General features: G+C 50.2%; 1 protein-coding gene across 1 annotated transcript; it reads right to left on the bottom strand.

The window, feature by feature from the left end:
- Positions 1–7,172: 7,172 nt before the first annotated feature.
- LOC141478736 (acrosin-like) lies at positions 7,173–10,737 on the bottom strand. Its single transcript, XM_074167724.1, has 5 exons — positions 10,613–10,737; positions 10,099–10,299; positions 9,547–9,812; positions 8,608–8,753; positions 7,173–7,523 (listed from the first exon to the last, which is right to left on the bottom strand). Exons 1-5 carry the CDS (start codon positions 10,681–10,683, stop codon positions 7,173–7,175), a joined length of 1,035 nt encoding a protein of 344 aa, XP_074023825.1. The 5' UTR covers positions 10,684–10,737.
- Positions 10,738–17,912: the final 7,175 nt, after the last annotated feature.

The raw sequence follows: 17,912 nt of genomic DNA, 5'->3' as shown, positions 1-17,912 counted from the left end.
CACAGAAAATGAGCTGTCTGTAAGGAAAGTTTCAGCAGAAGGCTCCATTTGCTAAATTGGGTCCTTTGTACGTGATGCAAAGAAGAGAAGACTTGGCAGTGTTTACGTCTCAAGTGCGTGTTGGTGAGTTAATGCAGGCTGTCAAGGTCTTTCAGGGGAACTTCTGGGTTGCGGGTCGCCTGCCTGGGTGTCACCGAGCCCCAGGGAGAGCCAGCTCCTGCTGACAGTTTTAGCTCAGAGGATGGGACAGAATGAAAGCCCTGTTTGTGGTGGACCCCAAACCCCTAAACATCAAAGGTGCAGACGTGTTGCTGGCCCAGAGATGTGGGGAGTTTTGCCAAGAGTCTGGTAAGGATTCTCTTTTCTGCTGGAATGGGTTTCCGTATGGATTTCACAAAGGATTGCCTTTATGCTTGCTGTGTCTCTCTGCAGAAGGGTGCTCCTGTTTGTTTGGATTTACCAGTGTAAGGGCTTTGGAGGAGAACTGGCTAAAACAGCTTTCTTTCTATGGAGATCACTAGCATTTGTGTAGAAAAGTAGAGGTTCCTTTAGTAAAGCCTATGCATAGTGCTGTGCTCAGACCACGGAGCTCTGTCTCCTGGAGATACGGTTCATTTGGATTCATTATTTTACCAACTAAGTGTTTCTGCGTCTTACAGACTTGAACCCCTTGGGATCGTGATGTTGCAGTTTGAGTGCTCAAGTGGAAATGTTTGGTTTGCTGTTGCAAATCATCCAAGTCCAGGCTCCCCCGGGCCCTTCCCTCTGCAGCCCAGGTGAGAGCGGGGTTGGGAACTGCCCCTTCTTACCAGAGGAGTGGGAACAAGAACAGGAGAAAGTCATTGCTGCCTCCTTTCCTATTCACCTGTGCTGCACAGTCGTCCCCAGCCTTGGAAAAAAGGTTCCTTCTCCAGTTACAACAGCAGTTTGTTAGCAGTTTGGTGCAGCTGGAGCAAAGGAGGGCACAGGCCATTTGCAGATCCAGACCTGGGTCTGTCCAGGACAAAGGAGTTCCGAACAGATTCACAGCCAAGGCCAAAGGAAACTTCCCACAGTGCGCAGCGCTTCTTACACCTTCATAAATACGTTATCGCCAACGTCACTGATGGGGTGTGATTTGGCCAGAGATGGCTCTGTATGTACAACGGAATGTACTTATTTAGAAGCAGTCCTGTCAGGTGATGGGAGGGAGAGGGCGATCCTTTCTTGTTCCTTCATGTGACTATTGGATGATGTAGTACAAAACTGTTCTGACGTGTTCTGCAGGGGTACTACATAAGACATTCTTTGCTCTTCTGCCCTTTCTCTTTTCCTATACTTGGCGCTTCCCATTTATGGTCTCAAATCAGTGTGGTTTCCTGACTCCTAACCCACTTAGGTCCCTTGTTTTGTACTGTGGCTCTGAGTTTACACTATTTCTCATTGCTTGTGAGCATCAGTCTACCTCATTGATATTTTCATTGTTAAAATAGAGAAACCTCACTTCAAAATTAAGTAAGTCTTTTGTCACTGCTAAAGTGTCTAAACATACCTGCTGGCAAAGTTGTTTACCTTCCTCTGCAGATGACTGGATGATTGCCTCCTGTTGGGAATGCCAGCTCAGCATTAATTACTGCTTTTGTTTGGGTTGTGATCCTTTTTCCTGCATCCTGTGAGAGTGTATAACGCATCAGCTCCCTGCTCAGCATCAACAAGGGAACACATCCCCTTAGGACCACAGTCCCTGCTCTTCTCTATCAAGTACAGTGTCAAGCATGGGCTTCCTTGCCAGCATTCATGGCGGAAATAATCACAGCTATGAATAGGTGTGTCCACCTGAATAGGTTGTCTCGTCTCCCACTGCAGCCTACAGAAGTTCATTTGGTTCAGTGGTGTTGCTTAGGACACGATTGATCTTACCTAATAAAAGCCTTTCCTATAGGATGTGTCAAGCCAGCCTGGAATCTACTGGTTGCATGGATGGTTCAGGAGGTCTGAGGCAAATGGACTTTGTGTTGACAGCCATAGTGTAGACAGAACCTCTGTGTCGATGAGTCCTGCTCTTCATGCTCTATGTGTGTGGACACTTCTCCAAGAGAGTACTCTGCTTTCCTTCATTTACTGTATTCCACCCGGACAAGGAAATGATCAACGCAGAGCTCTTAACACAGGCCTAGTCTGCAGAAGAGTTGATCTCTCAAAACTTTCAGCTGTTGCTGCTGTGTCAGTAAGTATGCAGTAGATTTGTTCCAAAACTGGGAAAGCCTCTGGCCTCATGAGGTTGGGGTAGCTGGACCAAACTGCCTGTTAAGTGAAAATTTACAACAGTGGAGTCATTTGTATACTGTGAGCATGCCCTTCACTCACAGGAATAGAGGTAACATGGCATAAGGCCAGTGGGGAGTTCTGGTTAAAAAGGCCAAACTGGAGGAAGAGGCACAACTAGTTCTGGCAGCGAAGTCCGGGTCACGTGGAGACACAGCAAGAATCATAGGGATGTGCCTGGAAAACATTCGTAGTTGCTGCACAGCAAGTGAACTGTTATGTTCTAAGCTGCAAAGCATTATTCATAGCACATCAGAATCCATCTACAATGCACCATGGATAAACCAGCAAGAACTCTCTTCTTTTTGTGTCTTCTTGTCAGTTTTCTGTTGCTTTAAAAACCCTATAACCCTGGGGGAGGACTCTCCCAGCCTTGTACTACAGTGAGGAGGCCCTGACGGCTAAATTGGGCTCTGGTCTCCGTCTGTGCCACTACTCCGGCATATGTTGACCTTCTGCCTACACTGATGTCTTACTGACATCCTCTCTCTTTTTTTTTGCCCCCAGTAGATATGAAAGTGACACATAAAAGCTTCAACTTTATCTGGAAGTTCAGTTTGCCCTTTCACTTTGTGTCTGCTGCAGATGGCACTGATGTAGTGAAGGCAAAACACAAGTATTTGACTCTGCGTCCATGAGAGCCCCTGATTCGGAGAATGAATGGTTAAACGTTGTTAGTGTAGATTTAGTGCAGCTTGACAAAGAACAGAGCTCGGAGCCCAGCATTCCAAGATAAGGAACTGGCCTTGTGTTGTAAGCACAATGTATAAGATAGTAGGAACAGCCTGCATGCTAAGGAGGAACCCGATTGTCTGGGTGAAGTGTCCATCTGGTTGGGACCAGTTCTGCGGTTTGGGGTCCAGCCAGCTCAGCGTTCTAAGCCAAAGGTAAAAGTATACGGTGAAGAAGACTATGAGCCTTCACAGAATCACAGAATATTTTTGGTTGGATGGGACCTTTGAGATCATCGAGTCCAACGAACAAAAAACAAAACAAAACAACCACCAAAACCAACAAAAAAACCCAAAATCCCAGAACACCAAACACCAAAACCAAAGCTAACACCCACAACGACATACCACCCCACCCACAAACAGACACAAACCAACAATCTTGGGCACTAGAGCATGCCCTGAAGTGCCACATCTACACGTTTCTTAAATACCTCCAGGGATGGCGACTCCACCACCTCCCTGGGCAGGCTGTTCCAGTGCCTGACCACCCTCTCAGTAAAGTCATTCTTCCTAATATCTAATCTAAACCTCCCCTGCCCCAACTTCAGACCATTTCCTCTGGTCCTGTCATTATTCCCTTGGGAGAAGAGCCCAACACCCACCTCTCTACAACCTCCTTTTAGGTAGTTGTAGAGGGCAATGAGGTCCCCCCTCAGCCTCCAAACTAAACATGCCCAGTTCCCTCAGCCTCTGCTCATATGACTTGTTCTCTAGACCCCTCACCAGCTTGGTGGCTCTCCTCTGGACGCGCTCCAGCACTTCAATGTCCTTCTTGTAGTGAGGGGCCCAGAACTGAACACAGTACTTGAGGTGAGGCCTCCTCCAGAGGACCCCGGGCCAAGACCACCGGACGACAGTACACATGTGGCAAGGGGAGGAGACTTATGATAATGAGTTCCTAGAAATAATTAGAATAGTAACGCCTTTTCTTAGACTTAATTATAATAACCCAGCCCATACTAATGAATATGTATGCTTTTTATCATAAATAGATGCTTGTTTTATGACCAGGTGTGGAAGTTTGGAGGAGCGATCCCCCTTGCACCCGGCGCCGCAATAAACATGCCTGCTTTATAACTCTTCGGGAGTTGTAGAGTCTGTTTCCGTGCGTCACCCCATACAGTCAGAGGCCATGGAGACTGCTGTAGGCACAGAGACCAGAGAATGGGCTTATACATCTGTCTGCCTACTTGTGAGGTCCTGGTAGCTTTAGGTAGTTGCAGAGGTGTTTTTTTCTTCTTGGGGTGTGTTTCTATATATTTCAGAAACTCAGTGCCCCTTATGTTGAGTGATGACCGTTCTCCTCAGCTCTTCAACGATGCTATCAAACTGAGCAGTTGCTTACAAACAGAATTCAGATTTCATAGAATTATAGAATGGTTAGAGTTGGAAGGGACCTTAAAGATCATGAGTTCCAACCCCCCTGTCATGGACAGGGATGCAGAGGGGACACCTCCCACTAGACCAGGTTATTCAATGCCCCATCCAGGCTGGTCTTGAACGCTTCCAGGGATGGGGCAGGCACAGCTTCTCCAGTCAACCTGTTCCAGTGTCTCACCACCCTCACAGTGAAGAATTTCTTCCTGAGATCTCATCTAAGTCTCCCCTCGTTCAGTTTAAAACCATTACCCCTTGTCCTAATGCTCCACTCCCTGATCAAGAGTCCCTCCCCATCTCTCCTGCAGGCCCCCTTTAGGGACTGGAAGGTGCTCTAGGGTCTCCCCAGAGCCTTCTCTTTTACAGGCTGAACACCCCCAACTCTCTCAGCCTGTCTTCATAGGAGAGATGCTCCAGCCCTCTGGTCATCTCTGTGGCCTGCTCTGGAGCTGTTCCAACAGGTCCATGTCCTTCCTGTGCTGAGGACTCCAGGTCCTCCACACAGTACTCAGGTGGGGTCTCACCAGAGCGGAGTAGAGGGATAGAATCACCTCCCTCACCCTGCTGGCCATGCTTCTTTTGATGCTGCTCTCCATCCATTCTCCGCCCAATCTGTATTTGTGTCTGGGATTGCCGTGACCCAGGCAAGGACCTTGCACTTGGCCTAGTTTAACTTCATGAGGTTTGCATGGGCCCACCTCTGAAGCATGTCCAGCTCCCCCTGGATGGCAGTCATGCACGAGGTCATGTGAGAACTTGAGGTAGGAAAGGCACTATTTACTGTGTTCCTCCTAACTGATTAGCAGCTCTGCTCTTTTTTCCTTCAGGGAAAGCAGAGCCTGTGGAAAGGGGTGAAAAACTTTGCAGGCATTGTAAGATTTGCCTTATACTGGTGACACCATGGGGATTGTGTGCTGCTCGTGTCTAAGTTGGAAGGGGTGAGGTGGTGACCCTGTGAAGAGCCCGTGCTGCCCTATACTGAATTTGAAAGAACCACAGCAGAGCGTAGCTGTTGCTCTCATGCTTCTCAGCAGTCCTTTGTCCGGCTCCTTTTCAGAGCTTTGACCTGCAGAAGAAGAGTGAGAATTTGTCAGATAAAGAGGAGAGCTGCCCTGAAGAGAGGCCCCAATCTGTCCAAGCCGTGGGCTGCTTTTTCATTAGAAGAATCTTTGCTGTAGATTTCTGGGGCTAGTTAGAGCTGGCCTTCACAGAGGAAAGTGATTTTTCTCATGCTCTCAGAACACTGGTGATGGGCAGTGGGGCCTCTCCCCTTCCTGTAACAGACTGTGGGCATGCCCTTCCTTGACTCAGCACGAGCCGCTGCACATCACGGTCAAGGAAAGGGTGAGAGTATCCACATGGTTGCTCTTACTGCACGCTTCTTCAAGGCAAAGCTTGCCAGGAGAGCTAAGTCACTCTTGGACCTGCAGGCAAGGGTCCTCCCCAGATGGTTTAGTGGTACCTGTGGGAGAAAACAGACACTAAAGAGTTGGGTTTTTTTCAAGCTTTGAGCTTGCATCCTTCCTGCACTTTTGTTATAAGGCAGCCCTGTGACTATGCAGTGCAAGTCCAAGTGCCAGCCCTCCCCACTGCTTTCACAGCCTGGCTAGCCCTGCCTCTCTGCCCACCCCTGTGGTCTCTGCTGAAGAGTTTCTTTTCCTTTCATCCCCATTCTGCTACGGACCAGCCAGATCCAGTAGACTTCTGAACACGGGGTACTTCTCCTTTCGGGTCTGCAGGTGAGCTCTCGCACCCAGGAGGTTTGTTCTGTCCCAGCCCGATGCATGTGGCTGCTGGAGCTCCCATGTGTGTGTTCAGGAGACTTGTGCTGCATTCCAAAGAGCCAGATACACACACACACAGACCAACATATACATAAACAGGAACACAGTCCAGTCCTTTTCTGCCTTTCCAGAGGATCAGGATTGGATGTTCACTAGTGAAACATAAACTCACCTTTACTCCCTCAATTCATAAGCCCAGCATGTTCGTAGATTCCTCAAATAACAGTATGGAAGTTAAGTCCATGTAACATCTGTGGCTGGATGTCAAGCTCCTTATCCAGTCATTGGTGCAAACCTTGGGTCTTTCTAGATCTGTGTCTCTTGGGCCATGAGATAGCCCAGTTTCATGTTCACCGTGCATTGTACACACGCAAACAGGGATCCTACCAGTAGCTAGCCTTAGACACTTTGTGTTTCCAGCTGTTGTCCCCAAGATCTCTAGCTTCCCATGACGCATTCCCTTCTTTGCCCAGAGAAGCTGTGGCTGCCCCATCCCTGGAGGTGTTCAAGGCCAGGCTGGATGGGGCTTTGAGCAACCTGGTCTAGTGGGAGGTGTCCCTGCCCGTGGCAGCGGGGTTGGAACTAGGTGGTGTTTAAGCTCCCTTGCAATCCAAACCATTCTATGATTCTTCCACAGCCCCCTCACCCCGCTCTCCAGCCAGGCAGGGTTCCAGCCCTTTGGAGTGACTCTCGTTTGTGCTCCGCTGTCTGCCTGCCACCTCATTTTGCAGGTGCCAGGCATGGAAGTCCTTCACAGGAGACTGAATTGGACTGAAGCATGGTTAGCTGTGGAAACTGGCAACTTTATTCCAAGAACTAAGTCAGCTTCAACATTTGTGCATGCTCAGAGGAGAGTGGGCAGGACAGAGCAGGCCTTTGATACCAAGGCTGCCTTTGGATCAGGTGGTTTTGCCCCAGAAGGAAATGGTCCTGGTCCACTGCAGCCTGTGCTGGACCCTGTTCATCCTGCTGCTCAAGCACTTTTTCCCCTTAGGAACTTCAGGACCTCCTGCAGCTGATTAAAGAAATTCACCAGCATCTGGCATGGAAGTGGACAGGGTGTAAATCTGCCCTGTGTTGTTGTTGGCCTTGGCCTCGGCCTCTTAGAGGGGGTTGAGGTGAAGACTGGCTGTGATGTTGGAGTAGCTGATAGTGGTGGGCGCAGTCCCATCTGTATCAAGATCCACCTGTAAAAGTGCTGTGTGGAGGTGTAGACTCCAGGCTGTTTTGCTCTCGCACAGCCTTTCCCCCAGCTGGTCACTCCAACAAGCCAGAAGTAGTCCGCATTGTTGTCTTTGCAGGTGAGAGGACCACCGCTGTCACCCTGCAGCGGAGGAGAGAGGATTATCAGGAATAGTGTGGCCAGAAGGACTGGGGCAGTGATCATCCCCCTGTACTCAGCACTGGTGAGTTCCCACCTCCAGTGCTATGTCCAGTTTTGGGCCTCTCACTACAGAATAGACATTGAGGTGCTGGAGCGGGTCCAGAGAAGGGCAACGGAGCTGGTGAGGGGTCTGGAGCACAAGTCTTGTGAGGAGCGGCTGAGGGAACTGGGGTTGTTCAGCCTGGAGAAAAGGCGGCTGAGGGGAAACCTTCTCGCTCTCTACAACTCCCTGAAAGGAGGGTGTAGCCGGGGGGGGTGTGTGTCAGTCCGTTCTCCCAAGTAACAAGCGATAGGAAGCGATAGGACAAGATGAAACGGCCTCAAGTTGCGCCAGGGGAGGTTCAGATTAAATATTAGGAAAAAATTCTTCACGGAAAGGGTTATCAAGCACTGGTACAGGCTGCCCAGGGAAGTGGTGGAATCGTCATCCCTGGAGGTATTTAAAAGCCAGGCAGACGTGGTGCTGAGGGACATGGTTTAGTGTTGGTTTTTGTCAGTGTTAGGTTGATGGTTGGACTCGATCTGAAAGGTCCCTTCCAACCTAGACAAATCTATGATTCTGTGATGGAGGTGGTGTTGGGTGGCCACTGTCAGCACTATGGCTGGCTCCTTGTCTCTCACAGCACCTGCCAGAGCTGTATTCACTGTCCAGGAAGGCTCTGCTCAGGCCCAGGAGCCTATACAGCCTTGTCTGAGAGGGGGTCATGGGCCTGTATGGTAGGGCTGTCTCTCATCTCTGCAGCATGATCCTGGATGTGTGGAAGACGGGTGTTCTGGGAACGGGATCTGGACCTATGGGCTACCGAGAGCACTGGATGGGCTTTCTGGGCAGAGTCCCCAGCCTCTGAGGGACTGGGGGCTGCTGGGCAAGTACCTGCAGATGGGGAAGGGGAGGTGAGCCCCAACAGCGGTGGGGAGCCAGCAGTGGGAGGTGACTTTCCAGGCAGAGCCTGTGCCAGGGTGTGTTTGGGTGGTAGTGACAGTGCTCCTGTGCTGCTGGGGCTGGACCTGTGTACGCTCCTACCTGGCAGGTGTCGATGCCACCCTGCAGGTAGCCAGCACACAGGTTGTGGGTGTGGATGGCCCCTGCATACCACCGGCTGCTGTTACAGAGGTTGACATCAATGAGGTGGACCTGGGCCTCCTGCAGGACATCAGTTGTATCTCCAGCTGTGAGCACAGAAAGGAATCATAGAATCGTAGAATGGTTTGGGTTGGAAGGGACCTTAAACACCACCAAGTTCCAACCCCGCTGCCATGGGCAGGGACACCTCCCACTAGACCAGGTTGCTCAATGTCCCATCCAGGCTGGTCTTGAACGCTTCCAGGGATGGGGCAGGCACAGCTTCTCCAGTCAACCTGTTCCAGTGTCTCACCACCCTCACAGTGAAGAATTTCTTCCTGAGATCTCATCTAAGTCTCCCCTCGTTCAGTTTAAAACCATTACCCCTTGTCCTAATGCTCCACTCCCTGATCAAGAGTCCCTCCCCATCTCTCCTGCAGGCCCCCTTTAGGGACTGGAAGGTGCTCTAGGGTCTCCCCAGAGCCTTCTCTTTTACAGGCTGAACACCCCCAACTCTCTCAGCCTGTCTTCATAGGAGAGATGCTCCAGCCCTCTGGTCATCTCTGTGGCCTGCTCTGGAGCTGTTCCAACAGGTCCATGTCCTGTGCTGAGGACTCCAAACTAGATGCAGTACTCCAGGAATTACCACCCAGCAGCTCGTTGCCAGTTCTCCCCCGCCCCGTTTGGGTGAACCCCTCTCACTGGGCTTGGCTTTGCATCTTGAAGGCCTTGTACCAGTGTTTCCCTTCTGTCTTGCTTTGGGTATTGGGTCAGGCCCATCTCTCCATAGATATACCTCCTTAGCCTGACTGGCTTTTGCCTCTGCTCTCAGGAAGCCCAACCCGTCTACCCAGTGAGCCACGCTTGCCCTCAGGACAGGAGTATTTTTTGGGAACTCACATCTTGCAGTTGTGGCACCCCAACCACTGACATAGCAGGTCGTCAGCTCTGACACTCTCAGCGAGGCGTTGGGCACACAGGCAAGCTGTACGTAGGAACTGCACTGGACAGGCCGGTCCAATTCCAGCAACGCAATGTCGTTCCTTTCCGAGGTACTACTATAGTGTCTGTGAGGCAGGAGCCGCTTAATATTGCGCACTTGGGCCTCAGGGCCCAGCTGAGTCAACTGCGTGACCCCGATCAGTACGCGCCACATGGTGATGTTCCTGGAAGGCAGATGGAGATGGGGTCAGAGGGAGTGGAGCCATGTGCTGCAGCAGCCCGGCAGTTGCCTGCCTTCTGCTTCCCCAGGGAGAGAGGAAAGGCATGCTACAGAGGGTGCAATGGCCCCTGCATGCCTTAGGCCCAAGCAATGTTGAGCTGGAGGCTACTGGGGAGCGATGGCATGAGCCCAGGCACTGGGCAAGGAACCAGGATGGGAACAGCACGTGGTGCTGGCACAGGGCACCTGCCAGCGTGGTGGGGACAGACACATGCCCTGGTGCCCCTCACCTGATGTTGATGAAGCAATGGGCTGCTGTGAGGACCCACTGGGGGCTGATGAGGGACCCTCCGCAGATATGCCTCAGGCCTGTTTTCCAGGGTTCCTGGATGCTGACGATCCAGGGCCATGCCCCTGGCTGGGCGTCTGTGCCACCCACGACGCGCGACTTGCTGTAGTGAGAAGCCATTGGCCGGAGCCCGCAGGTCCCTCTGTAACCAGAAACTCGTGATTGTCCTACCCCATGGCTCGTTGCTGCTCAGGCTGAAGGTCACTGTCCACCCTCCCCACAAGGCGCTGCATGGACAGCAGGGCCGGGGACCCCATGGGGTGTGTGTCCGTCCCTGTTTCTGCATTAGGCCCATAGACAAATTGTGCCAGCAGCCTGGGGGCTGGCCAGGATCTGAGGCTCCCGTCCCACATGGGGTTCAGGAAGCTGGCTTGGCAGTGGGGGACAAGCAGGACCCCTCCAGTGAACCCCATAAGGGTTGCCCAAGCTCCCTTCCAGAGCCTCAGGCCACTTACCCACAGCTGTCCCATGTGCCTTGCACAGGCCGGCACAGGGCCAGCAGGATGAGGACGAGGAGCAGATTCATCGTTCCCCGTGGCACGTGGCAGCTGCAAGAACAGAGGGCTCGTTGCCACCAGTGCAGCAGCCGGTGTGCCCGTGGTGCCCTTGTCGCTGGGACTGATGTCACAGAATCACTGGTTCTGGGTGCTGGGCACGGTAGCATCTCAGAGGGGTGGGGGGTTCCAAGCCAGAGAGGGGGCAGAAGCTGGGATCAGACACCCCCGACAGACCCCTGAAGAATGCTCTGCTTGTGCAATGAGAGTGTGCAGGCGGCAGTGCCCAGCTCCGAGCGCTGTCTGCTGGCAGCCCGCAGGAAAAAAACAAGGGTGTCATCACAGCCTCTTTGGGAAGTTTGCTGCGCCACCCTCCTCTCTGCAGCCCTTTGCCCCCGGGTCCTTCCCAAAAATCATACACCAGAGAACAGAACTACTAGAGGCGGTATGCACGTGTTTGGGTGCTGAAGAGCCGATCTGGTTACAGCTATGGCACACAAGCAGTGATGTGCAATCCACATAAGCCAGACATAGTCAAGCCTTGTCAGCCTTCCTGCACACAGCCAGGCAGAGGGACAAGCCCAAGAAGTGGGCCCGTGTAAACCTTAGGAGGTTGAACAAGGCCAAGTGCAGGGTCCTGTACGAGAGTCAGGGCAACCCCTGGTACCAATACAGTCTGAGGGATGAAGGAGTGGAGAGAAGCCCTGCCGAGAAAGACTTGGGGGTACTGGTGGATGGAAAGCTGGACATGAGCCAGCAATGAGTGCTCACAGCCCAGAAAGCCAACCACATCCCAGGCTGCATTAAAAGAAGCATGGGCAACACAGCGAGGGAGGTGATTCTGCCCTTCTACTCTGCACTTGTGAGACCCCACCTGGAGTACTGCATCCAGCTCTGGAGTCCTCAGCACAAGAAGGACATGGACCTGTTTGAGTGGGTCCAGAGGAGGCCACAAAAATGGTCAGAGGGCTGGAGCCCCTCTGCAGTGAGGACAGGCTGAGAGAGTTGGGGGTGTTCTCTTCAGAGAAGAGAAGGCTCCGGGGAGACCCTTGTAGCCCCTTCCAGTCCCTAAAGGGGGCTTGTAAGAAAGATGGAGACAAACTTTTTTTTAGGAGGGCCTGTTGCAATATGGCAAGGGGTAATGGCTTTAAAGTAAAAGAGGGTAGATTTTGACTAGCTATAAGGAAGAAACTTTTTATGGTGAGGGTGGTGAGACGCTGTAATGGGTTGCCCAGAGAGGTGGTAGGTGCCCCATCCCTGGAAAGTCCATGGGGCTCTGAGCAAGCTGGTGCAGGCAAAAATGTCCTTGGTGGTTGCAGAAGGCTTGGGCTGGATTACCTTTAAAGGTTCTGTCCAAGCCAAACTATTCCGTTTCTGCAATGTACGTACCTGGCTGGTGCACACATGCACACACACACCCCATACACACCCAGGCAGTGCGTGCACACCCTACAGTACGTGTGCATGCGGAATGCACTCGCCCCACAGCACGCACGCCTGCCCACTGTGTCCACCCACCCACATGCACGCCCACAGTTTACACCCGGCAATGCCTGTGCACGTGGAAAGCAGCTCAGATCTGCTTCCCTTTTTCTGGTCGCAGGGGCTTCACCTGACTGCCACGGCTTTTCAGATATCATGGAGAGTGGCTTGGCAGCAGCAGCCACTTCCCTCAGGACTAGACTTGTGTATGTTCAGGTTCCTCAGGTGGTCACCAACCTGATCTTCTCTTACAGTGGGGTGAACTTTGCTCCCCCAGTCCCTGCCTTGGGGTCCATCCACTCGAGAGGTGTGGGGAGAGAGGTTGCCAGTGAAGACTGAGGCAAAGAAGTTATAGAATCATAGAATCATCTAGGTTGGAAAAGACCCTTGGGATCATCGAGTCCAACCATCTACCCTACTCTACAAAGTTTTTCCCTACACCATATCCCCCAACACCACATCTAAATGACTCTTAAACTCATCCAAGGATGGTGACTCAGCCACCTCTCTGGGCAACCTGTTCCAGTGTCTGATCACTCTTACTGTGAAGAATTTCTTCCTAATGTCCAGTCTAAACCTACCTTGTTGCAACTTGAAGCCATTCCCTCTTATTCCGTCGCTATTTGCTTGTGAGAAGAGACCAGCACCAACCTCTCTACAGTGTAGTAGAGAGTGATGAGGTCACCCTTCTCAAGTAGTTATAGAGAGTGATGAGGTCACCCCTCAGTCTCCTCTTCCTCAAACTAAACAGTCCCAGCTCCCTCAATCATTCTTCGTACGACTTACTCTCCAGGCCCTTCACCAGCTTTGTTGCCCTCCTCTGTACCCGCTCTAGCACCTCGATATCTCTCTTGTATTGAGGTGCCCAAAACTGGACACAATACTCCAGGTGTGGCCTCACCAGTGCTGAGTATAGGGGGACAATCACCTCCCTACTTCTGCTGGTTACGCTATTTCTAATACAAGCCAGGATGCCGTTGGCTTTCTTGGCCACCTGGGCACACTGCTGGCTCATATTCACTGAATTTCACTGAATTTTCACTGAATTTTTTTTTAGAGTTGGAAGGGACCATAGAGATCATCTAGTCCAACTCCCCTGCTGAAGCAGGATTGCCTAGAGCATGTTAGAGCATGTTACTCAGGAGATAATTCAGCCGCTTGTCAATTAGAACCCCCAAGTCCTTTTCTGCCAGGCAGCGTTCCAGCCACACTTCCCCAAGCCTGTACCTGTTGAGTTCCCCAGACTTCTCCTTGTCTGTTGTTACCAGTTTGCCTGTCTTGTTCATCAAAGGGAAGGGGGTGGGGGGTATGCTTTCTTTGACATCCACCTGCAGAGGTCTCCAGAGATCTCCCCATGGCCTGCTGGGGTCCTCCACAGGCTGCAACATAGACATCTGCTCCAGCATGGTCCTCCAGGTGGAGGACACAGGGGGACCACCTGCCTCACCATGGTCTTCCCCATGGCCTGCAGGGGAATCTCTGCTCCAGCGCCTGGAGCACCTCCTCCCCCTCCTTCTTCACTGACCTTGGTGTCTGCTGAGTTGTTTCTCACCCTGCAGCATTTTTTACCCCTTTTAAAAGATGTTACCACCAGCTTCACTGATTGGGGTTGATTTGGACAGAAATGGAGCTGACTGAAGGTGGCTCTGCCTCACATGGGATCAGCTTCTGGTGTCTTCTCACAGAAGCCACCCCTGCAGCCCTTACAAACACCTTGACACTTAAATTCACTGCAAGGCTCCTCAGAGAAGAGCCAGGAGAACAATTGAAAGATGGTAAAAAGGGGCCTAATGATCAGGGACTTGGTCTGGTTTGCTTCTCAGGGAGAAGGTAAAAGATCAGAGAACAGGAACTTGGTACAAAAGGAGGCTTCAGCATAGCAAGAAATATGTAACAGACTCTAGTTGATGTTAGATGAACTCAAATCAAAGGTAAGGTGGGGTGGGTTTTTTTAACCAGTAAGTGAAATTACTGTTAAGACAACTTGCAAAAGTCTGGATGAATATGTCAGGGGCTTATTTTTAATATGGACTTATTACTCTATTATGTAACTTGCTCTCGTTTAAGTAATTCCTCTGGTCTATGCTGTACAAGAGTTCACAGCATCTTCTTTCTTCACCTTTTATGAACATAATGCCGGTCATCCAAGCTACCCTGCAGAGAAGACCTGGCATGAAGTGTGATTTGTAAAGGCAGGTAGTTTTGATGTGAAGGCTTTAAATTGCGCAAAATTCCTACTTCCCTTGCTAGTTTAATTTTCACTCTGCTGAGCTATTCTTAGTGGCCATTGCCAAATGCTGGGTCATAGAGTTAGGTTTGCATTAAATTGTGGTGTATTTCTTTAGTCTGTGAATCTTATTTTTCCCAAGGATTTTAAGGTTGATAAATTCCTATTTTCTGCAGTGACATGGAGTATGACAGGCAAGATCTGGAGGGTTTAGTAATAAAAGCAGCAGTGTTTTTCACTAAGCCATGGCAAGTTCTCTCATGACAGCTGCCACGTTACTTGGGAAGTTAATTTAGGGACATTCAGTAGGTCGTTGTCACTGGCCCCTCTTTTTTCCTAGTAAGTGAGGAGTCTGAAATGGCATGTTGAGAGGAACAGGCGATTTTAGAAGCGAAGCAAAACTACCCAAAATGAACACAGATGTGTTGTGATGAGTACTTGTCTACCTTTGGGGCAGTTTAAGAAGTCACCATCCTGCAAGTCTGATACAGAGTCCAGTCAGAAATTAATTTTAATGCCAAATAAACACTAAGGAACATGGCTTATCTGGCTTTAGATGGAGCATTGTGCTTCAGTCTAGCTGACAGAAGTATAACTACATCTGGTGGTTCTTACTGGAAGCTATGCCAATTTATACAACAAATAAGACACAAATATTAGCCAATAAATCAAGTAAGGGGAAGGGGGGGAGATCTCTACCTGAGATGCACAAACAAAAGGCGGCATTAAAATGTTGATGACTATTTGGGTATGCTTTGCAATACCTAGTCTAGAAGGTGCTTAATGAATTGGGACCTGTCTGTCTCTGGCTGACTTACCCGTCATAATTTTAGAAGGAGTCGTGCCCCTGGAAAGAGCAGCATAGGACTGTCTGCGAAAGGAGATGGAATGTTGTTCCCTGTGGCAGGCACCTGTCTATTTATCGCTGTGTCAGAAACCAAGCTGTTTCAAGCTGTTTAGATTTTGTTTCCTGTTGTCATCTCTGGTGACAAAGTGCCATACATTGTTATCACTCTTTTGACTGGCTTTGTCTTACTGTCCTTTCTATATCACTTCTACTGATGACTGCTCTTTTGTATCTATGTTTATAGCATTGGTCCATGTCAGCACAACCAATAGCTAAACTGAGCTAAAAAAAGGTCCTAGTTTTTCATAGTCTCTTACCCTGGAACGTTTCAGATTAGTGAGTTGAAACCTGATTTGTGACCCTGAGTAGATGGGCTGGGCTTTGCGTCCCGGGTTTATGTTGTGAGGAAATCAGAACTTGGAAAGTTGTGTCATTCTAAGCTTGTTCTTTGTGTCTTACAGACTTCTGGGACACAGCTGGACAGGAGAGGTTCCAGAGCACTCATGCATCCTGTTACTATAAGGCTTGTGCTCATCTCATGGTAAGGGTAGTGTCTCAGCTGTGATCTGGTGGAATTTTAACTAATAACAGTCCCAGTTGATATTTGGCCTGTATGTTACTTCTTCTAATTATGCTGCCTTATATTTCTTATCTCTTTCAGTGGTTTAAAAAACTTTCTTTATTCTCTCACCAGATAAAACTAGTGTGGTTGGGTATGTTTAGCTCTCTGCTATCTTTCCTGATTGCACTCTTACTATATTCCCTGGTTTTGCTTTCTTCTAAATTTCCTTACTTTTGTCATGGTGTTTACCGTACAGAGTACATACAACTGAGTGCACTTATTTAGAATCATAGAACTGTGTAGGCTGGAAGGGACCTTTTAGATTATCAAAGTCCAACCATTAACCTAATACTGCCAAAGCCATCACTAAACTATGTCCCTCAGCACCACATCTACCTGTCTTTTAAATAGCTCCAGGGGTGGTGATTCAACTACTTTAATGGCTTTAAACTAGAAGAGGGCAGATTTAGGCTAGATACAAGCAAGAAATTTTTTTATGCTGAGAGCGGTGAAACACTGGCCCAGGTTGCCCAGAGAGGTAGTAGATGCCCCATCCATGGAGACATTCAAGGTCAGGTTGGATGGGGCTCTGAGCAACCGGATCTAGTTGAAGATGTCCCTGCTCATTGCAGGGGAGGTTGGACTAGATGGTCTTTAAAGGTCCCTTCCAACCCAAACTATTCTATGATTCTATGAACAACCCCAACTCTCTCTGCCTGTCTTCATAGCAGAGGTGACCTTTAATCATCTTTGTGGTCTCCAACAGATCCATGTTCTTCTTATGTTGGGGGCCCCAGAGCTGGACTCCAAGTGGGGTCTCACAAGCGAGGAGTGGAGGGGCAGGATCACCCCCCTCAGCCTGCTGGTGACGCTTCTTTTGATGCAGCCCAGGATGCGGGGGGGCTTTCTGGGCTGCGAGCGCACACTGCCAGCTCATGTTGAGCTTCTCATCCACCAGCACCCCCACACCCTTCTCCCCAGGGCTGCTTTCCATCCATTCTCTGCCCAGACTGTATTTGTGGTTGGGTCTGCCCCAACCCAAGTGCAGGACCTTGCACTTGGCCTGGTTGAACTTCATGAGGTTCACACGGGCCCACCACTAAAGCCTGCCCAGGACCCTCTGGATGGCATCTCTTCCCTCGAGTGGGTTGACCAATCCAGTCACCTTCTTTTTCAGACACCTAGGAATGGGATCTGCATGGACAAGTTCTGGGGCACCTGCTTGTCCATTGGCCATTTTTGAAAAGTACATGCTGCCAATCATCAGGGAGTTCCCCGAGTCTCCATGCCCTTTCAAAGATGATGGAGAGTGGCCTGGTCTCAGCTCCCTGGGATGCCACTGTAAGGTTTGTTCAAGCGACCCCGACTTGATTCCATCCACCACTGATTATTTGCCTCCAGATTCCTGCCTTGAATCACAGAGTCCTGGGAGCCCTTGCTGGGGAAGAGTGAAGCAAATAGGATGCAGCAAATTTCACATCTCTCCCTTACGAAATTCAGCAGTGGCCACATAGTATCTTTGTGGCTTCTTTGACTGTTTTTGAAGTGCTAACAGCTCATTATGGTGCCCTTGAATTACCTCTCCAGTTTGAACTGAGTTTCGGTGTGGTCTACTGCTGCGCTTGGAAGGATGCTCTCCTTGAATACCTGCTGTACCGAGCTCTGCCACCACGCTTGGGCAGTTTATTCCATTGGTGTCACAGCTCTGTCTCCTACAGTGATGGCTCCAGCTCGTCCTGTTTGTGCCCCTGGCTGAGGGCATTGCCGCACATTTGGGCTGAAGCACCCCAGCCATGGCTCCAGGAAAGCCCATCTTTGACATATGGAAACATGGTATCAAGTATCCAAGACCCCATGTGTGCAAAGGCTTTGCTTCAGAGTAGAGGCATGACAAGGACAAAAGAATGCTGAATGTCTTTCTAAGCCCTAGGACTACAAACACAGGCTGAAATGCTGAAATTCACCCAACTAAAGATATTTCCCCACTTTTGGGAAACGATATCCTTCCCTGTCACTTTCCTGGTGTTTTGTCTAATGATGGGGAAGAAAAGGTGATTCTCGTGCCCAACGCTTCTTCTAAAAGGAAGATCACCTATTGATGACTTTTCCTAAATGAACAGGCCCCCGTGCCTAGAGAGACCAA

Source organism: Numenius arquata, unplaced genomic scaffold (genome assembly GCF_964106895.1).
Source record: "Numenius arquata unplaced genomic scaffold, bNumArq3.hap1.1 HAP1_SCAFFOLD_133, whole genome shotgun sequence".
In the NCBI taxonomy this organism is placed as follows: domain Eukaryota; kingdom Metazoa; phylum Chordata; class Aves; order Charadriiformes; family Scolopacidae; genus Numenius; species Numenius arquata.
This window is presented reverse-complemented; position numbering and strand designations above follow the sequence as displayed.